The sequence below is a fragment of the Astatotilapia calliptera genome, chromosome 6 (genome assembly GCF_900246225.1).
Source record: "Astatotilapia calliptera chromosome 6, fAstCal1.2, whole genome shotgun sequence".
NCBI classification, from domain to species: domain Eukaryota; kingdom Metazoa; phylum Chordata; class Actinopteri; order Cichliformes; family Cichlidae; genus Astatotilapia; species Astatotilapia calliptera.
The window spans coordinates 12,095,844-12,106,311 of record NC_039307.1 but is presented as its reverse complement, the minus strand read 5'-3'; the positions used below and the strand labels follow the sequence as shown (position 1 = coordinate 12,106,311).

General features: G+C 41.4%; 1 protein-coding gene across 1 annotated transcript; it reads right to left on the bottom strand.

Annotated features, from left to right (window-relative positions):
- Window positions 1-766: 766 nt before the first annotated feature.
- On the bottom strand, window positions 767-5,276 carry adra2a (adrenoceptor alpha 2A). The gene is made up of 2 exons (XM_026170340.1): window positions 5,018-5,276; window positions 767-4,854 (listed from the first exon to the last, which is right to left on the bottom strand). Exon 2 carries the CDS (start codon window positions 4,643-4,645, stop codon window positions 3,359-3,361), a length of 1,287 nt encoding a protein of 428 aa, XP_026026125.1. The 5' UTR covers window positions 4,646-4,854; window positions 5,018-5,276; the 3' UTR covers window positions 767-3,358.
- Window positions 5,277-10,468: the final 5,192 nt, after the last annotated feature.

The following is a 10,468-nucleotide window of genomic DNA, read 5'->3' as shown; positions in this document are numbered from 1 at the left end:
AAAGGTGCAGCGGGAGAGACAGAGAGGAACAGGAGGACGAGACGAGGTAAACACACAACACATATATATTAGTTAGTATCCATTCACAAACCCCTGTGACCTGCTGTGCAATATTTCAGCTCTGTCTCAAAGGAAGAGGATATCACGACGACACATACATTTAAATCAGCTATAATTGATATAGCACTAATCTATAAAGTGACAATACGAAAGCACTGCAATCTGCTCAGCGCCAAAAAGCAGATGGATACTGTAACTAGTGATATTTCTCTCAGGAGTTAGCTAGAATCCAAAAACAGAGCAAAAACGACAGTAAATATTGGATTATGTTCATCAGCTGTTCCGCAACCCAGCTTCAGTTGAATCATGTTCCTGTCACACAGCTGCCGTTTGCATAAATAAGCAACTAAAAGGGTTGCCATATCAATTTACAGGGCAATATGTTGGTTTTGTTTTGACCTTCCCACTTATTAATGTCAGTAATTCCCAGTTTAGAAATTTAATTAATGTTTATGTTAAGCAAAATGACTTTAGTTACACAGGATTGTGTATCTATTAATATTAGCTCATACCAGCATGCTGGTCACACCACATCAGTGTATATATACTGTATATATGTTACTATAGCAGTGTGCACACTGTCCATATACACCAGCAACAGTATGCAGTATTTATAAAAATCAATATTATGGTAATTATAAGAAGAAGCAAAAAAAAATAGCATGGTTCAGTTCAATTTAATTCAATTTTATTTATATAGGGCCAAATCACAATAATAGGTGCTTTATACTGCAAGGTAGAGACTCAACAATACAATATAGAGAAAACCCCAACAATCAAACAACCCCCTATGAGTAAGGACTTGGAGATAGTGGGAAGGAAAAACTCACTTTTGACAGGAAGAAACCAGAACCAGGCACAGGGAGGGGCGGCCATCTGCTGGGACTAGTTGGGGCCGAGAGGAGGAATGAGATGGTAAATTTTTTAGATCTAACCAGGAACTCTGTCAATGTACTGTAAAGTTCTGTGAATATGAGTATTTCATTATGAAATACTTCAAAAAGTAAGTAGTGATACTTTTGTAAGGATACAAAACATCTAAACTTCCTAAATAAGTTCAGTTTAGTTTTAACTTGATGTTTAATCTTATGAGTTGGCTACTCTTTCTTGACAATGGATATTTCACAACAAATATCAATGTGTATCTTTCTGTTATGAGAATTCTCCAGCAAAAACATATGAAGAGCTTATGTTCTCAACCTGCAACCTCACAGGAAGTAGAAGGACTTAAATCAGGCTCTGGGGAATCAATGAAAAACTCTCTGTTCTGGGTATTGTAAAAAAGTAACAACAAACATGTTGATTTAGGTCATAGTTTGTGACTGGCATTAATTAGGACACAGCACTGCAAGAGAATTTATTACAAATAGACTGACAGCAAAAGCTTGGCTTTCCTGTCCATTTCTAAACAAGTGACCAGAATTTGAGAAGACTTGACTTTGATGTATTAGTTCTGTAACCTTTATTGACACCCATCTCTCTGGTAAAGTTTTCTTTTCTTTTCTACAACATAACAAAATCTCCCAGAAAATTTCTCCTCACATTTAAAATGAGCATGGAGTATCAGCACGACTGCAAACATGTCTGTCCAGTGGGAGCTCACCCCCTGTGTTTATATGTGCTGCAAATACACTTGCACATTCTCACACACATGCACTGCCTTTTTCTCACAGACTCACCACACTTATACATGTTGTAAACGTGCAGAGAAACACTCCCCCGGCTAAATATAAGTGTACATCAGGCTGTGTTGGATAAGGTGGATACACAGTTAGAAAAACTCCCAAAAGACCATTTAGCTTTCTGAGGACTGTGCTGCTCAACTGCCTTCCTGACAGTCAAAAGGAATCCATTTACATACTCCTCCTCTGCGGGGAAAAGCTATGCTCTCTGTTTTCGATGCACAGATTATAGTTACTCAATTGTTTTTTTTTCACCTGCTCTTCGAAGTCTGATGGAGGGAAGACAGTGAAAAGACAGAGAGAGAGCAAAAGAGAGATGAACCAGTCAATCAGGATCTGGTTTGACAGGCTGCGTGTCTTTATTTAATGACGCATACTGTGGTAGCACAAGACAGCAAATGAACCGTTACTTCTTATCATCCAAAACGAACTCTGAAATCTAAAGCTCCACAAGACAGACTTGGGATGGGAAAAAAAGATTAGAAGGGTAATTTAATTTGACATCTTCCCAAAAAGAAAAAAGTCGAGCATCTTATCACAATCTTTGTTAATTCAAAGCGCAAAAGAACATTTGCACATGTTCTGTTCAGGCTCATTAAGAGCTAAGCTCTTTGTTAATCTCTTGCAAAGGTCAGATTCAACAGACCTGCGTATTTGCACTTTTCTGTTGGAGTATCCAATTCACTGTACAAGAAGGTTTTCACACCCTTGCACGGGTGGCACGTAGGACCGCTTTATTTTCTCCTTTGGGAACTCTTTAACCTGTGATCATTTTCTGAGAACAAATTCAGACGTTTTCTTTTGTTCGTGCTGCCTTTGTGCCATTTTATTACACGCCTCTAGTGTGGTTTGTGTGAAGTAAACACACAGTAACATACTGTAAATTATAACATGTCATCACCAGTCTGAAGTTTTATATGGCTCCTTGAGACTGCTTCAGGAAATGGCCTTTATTTACTCTTTAAAAGGGTCTGCATTTTTTCCCACACCGCCATCATCATCATCATTATCTTAACCGTCATCGTCATCAACATCATATCATAAAAAAATGCAGAATACTGTATCCATAACAACAAAAATAGAGACAAATATTCAGACAGATCATTTTGTACAATACACGTTCATAAAATACAATACATATCATGGACTTCACTGTGTTTGTTTCTTTTATAAAAATACAAAGAGCAGTTACAATAAAACATGTTCTCGCTGTGGTGTTCGGTACTTTAAGCCTCTTTTTTGTGTGAACTTGGTCAATGTTGAGGCTGTGGGTGGCAGACGTTTCGAAAAGATGCTGCAAGACATGAGAGAAGTTAGCCTTCAGTTCTTTCTGTTGTATTTCATAGAATGTTTCTTAACCCAAACAACAATCTTTCTGAAATCTTACCAAATATTTGTGTTGCTCAAACCTAGAAAAGCATAAAAGAAAACGAGATTTTCTGCCAGAAAGTTCTAAAGGCAAACTTTTCCCACTAGTGCACAGGAAGCTCATCCTGGCAAAGCTTTTCCAAGCAGTAACACCTAGAGCAAACTGGTGATCCATGCACAAAGATCAATGTCTTTTACAATTTATGTACAGGATGGCAAAAAAGAATATATGTACAAGATCAAGTCCATCATACATATCTCCTAGTGTCCCTCCTGCACAGAATCTTTTTGAATGACCTCCGGAAGTCGTTGTTGAAGATGGTGTAAATGATGGGGTTCAGTGCACTGTTGCAATAGCCGAACCAGAAGAAAAACTTGAACAGTTTTTCAGGGACACAGCAGGACAGACACAGTGTCTTCAGCATGTATGTAAAGAAAAAGGGAAACCAGCAGATCACAAATGCTCCAATGACCACTGCCAGGACGAAAGTGAAGCGTTTCTCTCGGTTCTGACGGCCTTTCCAGCGGCTGCCTTTGGTGCTCGGCTCGCGCTTTCTGACATCATCTTCCCCTGGTTTGATTTGACTCAGTCTGGGTTTCCCCTTGGTCGATTTTTTTTTAATTGAGCATGGATTGTGCATATGATGATCAGAGGAGGATGAGTCCTCAATGTCCACCCCGTTGGCCTCACCTTTCTCATCCTCTGCACCATCGCCTCGTTTCACTTCCTCCTTCAGTTTGATGACCTGTTCGCCATTCAGCTTGTCGTGATCCTCATCATCCCCCATGCCGTTCTGCTTCTGGTTGGAAGCAGCGACGGTGGCAGCCTTTGGCAGATCCTTTCGCTTTCTGTCTCCGGGTGGTGCTCGTGTCCTCTTTTTGGCAATCTGGTAGATCCGAATATAGACCAGAACCATGATGATGCAAGGGAGGAAGAAAGACCCGATGCAGGAGGAGATGACATACCATTTCTCATCATTGATCCTACACGAAGGTTTAGTAACATTAGTAAAACTGTTATTATTGTTATAATCATTTTCAGTATTCTTGTCTTTCTTCATGGTGATTAGAGGTGGGAAGGATATAACTGCTGCAATAACCCACACAATGAAGATGATGCATTTGATGCGACGCGGTGTCCTTTTCAGGTTGTACTCGATGGCCTGGGTGATGGACCAGTAGCGGTCTAAGCTGATAGCACAAAGGTGGGCAATGGAGGCAGTGCAGAAGAGAACATCAAGTGCAAGATAGATCTCACACCACACTCCACCGAAGTACCAGTATCCCATGAGCTCATTGGCCAAGGAGAAAGGCATCACAAGGGTAGCCACTAAAATGTCTGCTGATGCCAGAGACACCAAGAATAAGTTCTGGGGAGCCCGCAGGGCCCGGCTTGTAAACACAGCTATGACCACCAGGACATTACCAAACACTATCAACAGGATCATGATCGCCACCAGCACTGTGAGTGGCAGGGCAATCTGGAGGGTGTAAACTTTCATGTCTGTCTGGTTGGTCTCCATAGCACACTCCATTGGAGCAGGTTGACCCACTGCCTATCTGAGTTCACCTGAGGTTAACAAATATCATCCACCAGGAAGGACAGAGCTTGTAGCTCACAGCAGGGATGAGGAAAGGAAGCAAATGAATCACTCCTCTGGGGCTTTCCTCAGCTTTTTCTCTTTCATTGTGCACTGCCTCCTCCAAGAATTAGCCCTTATTATTTATAAGGCTGACAGTTCATCTGAAAATATGAGGCAACACAAAGAAACAAACATCAGATCCTTCAGTGCTAACAATTCTGTTCTCGCTTAACTATGACATGACTTATGTACTAATTTCACCTGTCTGAGACATTAGGGAGTAACACTGAGAAAAGAGCGTAAAAAAGAGCGGAGCAGCCTTACCTGAGATGAAGGGCAGTGGCACAACGTGTCCAGTGCATGAGAGGCACAGGCATTAAAAAACTGTCAGTGGGTAACTTCTTCAGGCAGACCGTTTGAAAGAAAAGAGGCTCCATGAGGCAGATGAAGCGTTTCCTCTGCGTCTCCTCTCTCTCTCCTCACACAATGATCTCTGTGCTGCATCTAGTTGTGCTCAGTAGCGGACCTAATAGAGCGCTAATCACGTTATCCCGGGCGCTGCCGTGCTTCTGTCTGCGTGTGGAGTTTCTCTCCTCAGTGTTAACCAGTGCGCCACTCCCTCTCTTTATATTCCGCACGCTGCAAAAAGTGTCCCCATCACCGGGCCACTGTGCTTCCGCGGAGTGTCAACACTGGCGTTTTGCCATGCCATGTTTACCTGGCAACATATCGCACACAAAATACGGTCTGCAAGCTTAGTGCAACGGGGAGGCGGAGATGGAAAAGAAAAGAAATGAAAAGAAAAGAAAACTTGTGCAACTTCTGAACGAAATAACAGGTATATCTGGATCATGCGATGTTGTTACATTTTTGTTTAATTTAATTTGTTCCCCTTCAAGAATTACTGCTCCAGGTGTTTGACATGACGCCTCGTGATCCTGATTTTTAAAACGAAAAAACAGCCAGAGTAAATAGATACTAAAGGCAGAATTACTGCAAGAGAAAGAACGCTTTTTTGTGGCAAAGTTATGGAGGTTTTAATTCAGGTCACTGAGTAAGAAGCCACATTTTGCAGTTCAAAAAGAGACTATTGAAAGCGTAAAGTACAGGCCGTGTTGGGACAGATATTTTTTGCAGTGCAGCTGCTAGACTCTGTTGCTAAGCAGCTGCCATGGACACACCATGTGGATATCAGAGAAGCATTTTATTACCCACCAAACCTAATTTATTTGGCCACCTTTCACACTCCATGTAGAACACACAAGGGAGTCCCCAAACTTTTTCGAGAGCGGACCTCCGACTGACTCACAGACCTGTTTGCCTGAAGGATACATATAACAAAGTGGCCAATGGTAGCAGAGGCTCAGGCAGATGTAGAGTATTAGCTCTGTATTCCCAACAGAATCTAAAAAAAATACAACCTGTTCTATAAGGAGTCCTCTCTGTGTGTGTGTTTCTCTGTGGCCACTTATTGAAGCAAATTCAGTGATTAGCAGAACTTTTTTTTTATTGGCACAGACGATCTTATCAGTATCTCGTGATATAAACAGATTGCTGCCAAGTAATATTTTTCTTCAAACATGCAGGTGGTTTTCTTCTTCAGTGTAATCTCATGGTGGCTGCTGACTTATAGGGCATTAAAAGTGGATAATGAGGATAAAGCTAAAAATTAAATTAAAATGGTTCAAATTAAATAAATATCAAACATATTTTTGCCTTTCTATTTATTTTCTAATGTGTCCTGTGTGACTGTCTTGCCATGTAATGAGAATCGAAAGCTGTTTCTTGTGAAAAAGTTGTATAGTGGGACATGTATCACAATACAAGCCTATTAGGAGTCACTGTGCAATCCACTTTGCAAGACAAATCCTGCAAAGTGATAAAAAGTTACCCAGTGACCTGAAATAAACCTGCCCAAATATTCCTTTTCAGCATTCTGACATCATGACAAACCTTATCTCTCAACCTCCTAATTAACAGTCACTCCGAGTCACACCCAAACACGCAGAAATTTGACTATAACTATGAATAGAAACCCTTTGTCTCTTTACATGTCATGAACTCTGTTCAGTAGTTCACCTGATGTTTGAATTCAAATATTTAACTTCACCTGATGCTTGCATTACTCTGCCCAGTCCAGTTTACTTACTATATTTACCTGTCATATGATGCATTGCGTCCATAGACTAAGGATGTGCCAGGTAATCACACAACAGCTGCAACAATTTAACACTAAAAACATATTTATCAGTATGAAAAAAGGATAAAGACTGGATCTTTACTGAACTTTAAAATAAACCAACAGTGCGCCGAAGCCGGAAAATGTTTTTCATAAATCTAAGACAGCAAGGGAACATTTAAAAAGAGAGTAATAAAGAGTCAGTTTTAAGTATTACTTAAGTCAACTAGAAAGTAGTTATTTTCCTAAATCTGACACATACAGTGTGGGCAGTATTCCTCTGACATTAGATCAAAAATCTCACAAGACTTCGCAAACCCCACAAATGCTAATCCCCTCTTTTTATGTATACAATTTATAGCTGGAGAAGCCTGCGCTTTTGTTTGGTTTGGACACTTTTAGCATTTCTTTAGATTTCATCCACTGGGGGATTCATTATGGTCCAAACTCCCAGACTCTTCTCAGAAAGTCTTTCTTACCACAGAAACTGTGCTGAATGCATTGTTTGTGTTCCACTAAAAAAAATCGCTCCAGCAGGGTGACTCGAAGGAGGGAAATCTCGAAGAGAGGACACAGAGTACGCTGCTTATCATCAGTGTGTGCCGGGCGCGCTCAGAATGCAGGAGTCAGCAGACACACTGAAAAAAGTGTTGTGATAATCTTGACTTCAGTTGTGCTCGTCTCTCACAAACAAACTAAAGCTGCAACAGTTAATGGCGACTTCAGTGGGTTTAATAATTAGCTCTAATTATGAACCAACCATATTTTAGTTTGTAATTTTAGCTAATAATACACTGATTTTTACAGTCACGTGCTTACATGTAGTGTCAAATTTTCTGATGTTTTTTCCGGGGATCTTTTATTTTCTATTCACCGTTAATTTGATGATTTGGATCACGGAAACAGAAGTGTGTCTTTGACCCTGTTCACTCCAAAGCAGGAGCAACAAGATGTGGAAGAGAAAATTGACATGATTTTAGTCAGAAACATGTAACCCAATAGCTTAATGGATTATTAGAAATTTTGGTTGCTCTGTGAGTGTCTTCTGTTGAAGCCATAAACCACAAACTATCCGATAAATGTGCGGAAAGCTTTTAACGGGAAGTCAGTGAATATTCAAAGTGCCCACCTGCGAATCGCTGCTCACAGGCAGGACCCACAAAAAAGCCTGACAATCCAACTCTTATCTGTCCTGGCTGGTGAAATGATAGCAGCCGTACAGGGAACTGGCTGACTGTTTTTGGGTAAACATTGTCTCGTGGCGCCGGTTGATGCATGAGGGCGCGCACAAAGCGCAAGGATACAGTGACACCTGTCGTCTCCAGCAAGAGCCTCCCAGCTTCGGGAACCAGCTCCGTGGGAAAAAAGATATTTATGGACAACACAGACGATGAGGAAGTGGAGGAGGTCAATGAGCTCAGTGTTTTTTCCCCCAAGTTTATGATTTCCTTTGCTAAAGACAGATATGTGGGAGACAGCACTCTCCCACAGTACATACTTGAGCGTAACTAGACGAGACGATGAACTCGGTTGATCGGGTTGATTTTCAGATGGTGTTGGTAGCTCCATGGTGACATCATGTGAGTATTATTATAGATTTATTTAAAAAGATGAAATGAAGACAAGAAAAAAGAAGAAAACCCCGTTTCGAGCTTAAGTTAGAAAACAATTTCATCTCCCCAGCAGGGGGCGGTGTTGCACTGGACTGATGACACCGATACAGCTTCAGGCCGTTAGAGAGACTGTGATTACTTAAAAAAACAAACAAACAAACAAACATTGTGTAAAATGCACCTGCTGCTCTTTTACCATCTTTCGTTACACATTATGTAGCATAAATGAAACCGTATTAACCTCAAAGGCAAGGTGAAAATAGCCAGTCTGAAAGTGAATTATAGATATATGGTGAGAACATCTGTGGCAATGCTGCATGTCATCAACCTGACAAGTGAGAAATGCTGGATGCAGACAAACCGCGGGCAATACTTAAGATTAGAGCAACCTATTTCTTTCCGTTATCATCAGTGGCGTTTGCAGCTGTATTCTCTGCACAGGTGAATAATGAATCACATCAGCACTTCCAAGATGAGCTGTGAATGAGAACAGACTCAGCTCTGGCACAGGTCAGCAGCGATGCAAAACAAACAGGAAACGTGTTGTGCAGTGAGTGCTGAAATCGTCCCCGGGGGTGACACACAAAGACTGCTTCCACTGCTTAAGTGGAACCAGTGGAAAAACATTTGTTTATTTCATTTAGAACATTAGAAGAGTGTACTTTTGTCACACAGTGGAAATTTGTATTTATCTTGTATATTGTTTTTATTCTGATTTTTAGTGTTTATTTATGAGTGTTTTATTTGCATGGTTTTATTCTGTTTCTATTGCATGGTTTTTAGTGTTTTATGTGACATGGTTTTTATCCACTGTGGACTGGCTGCACATGGGACAAATTAGCTGATAGGGACCACCTGCTGAGGCAGGGGTGTGTCCAGAGGTGGCCTATCAGCTGTGTAAAGACCTTTTAAAAACAGGCTAGCTGGGCACCGAAGGAGAGAGGTCCCAGACTGGAAGGTTAATGCAAGACGGCCAGTGTGATGTGGCGACCAAGTCCTGACCTCATGGAACGGCAACAGTAAGAGACAACGCGTGTGATTGACAGCAGGGCAGAGGTAAACCTCTGCCCGCATTTGTGAGTAGGGTCTCTACTGTTGTTTACTGGGTGCAGCTGGATTGGGAGAGGGTCACCATGGCCATGAGCCAGGGCCGCTTCTGGGACCATTGTTCTGGCCCCTATTTGTTATGTTGCAGGACACCGATGCAAGGGGAGCTGTGGCGGTGGTCGCATCATGGATTCGGGTGCAGAACGCAAGCCGGGCTGGGAAGTGATGGGCCAGCGGAAGGACAAGAAGATGGGTGGCTCTTTCTTTGCTGAAGACGGGGCTGGCGTGGACTCTGCTCTAAAGGAGGAATTCCTGGCCTGCTGATGGACCCATAATGAACATGTGGCCTAATTATAGCAGGGGGGGTTTTAGTGAATGTAGAAAATGGTAGTTTTATGGGTTTTAGAATTGTTTTTAGTAGAGAGCAAACATTTTATTATGTACATTTTAAGGGTGTTTTATTTGTGCTCCCTGGCCTAGTAATAAACTGTTTCTGATCAGACCTGCTCCCTCTCTGTGCCTGTGGTATCTGACTCGCTTGCTCCCCCTTGTATTTTAAAGAATCTTTCTTTTTAGCGTGACATTCTGGCGCGACCGCTTTAGTGTCCGCCGCGCGTTACACTTTTATTACAAATTAATAAATAGATTTTTCTTTCTTTGTATTTTTAGACGGATTGCATTTTGGGCTACGATAAATCTTAATGATTTGTTATTGAAGAAACTACTAGCTCTTACAAAAGTTTCTTATCAAGGCAAAGTCCCACACCACCAGTGATGAAGCCCCAGTGCATGTCCCACTAACTGGAACTGTTTCTCTGTACAGCTGCTTGCTGTTGCCACATTTTAACAGCACAACCACCTCTTAAAATTGCCACTGTGGTTACATAAAAAAAAATTTGTGTGTTTATTTGGTTGGTTGGTTTCTGCTATTTTAGA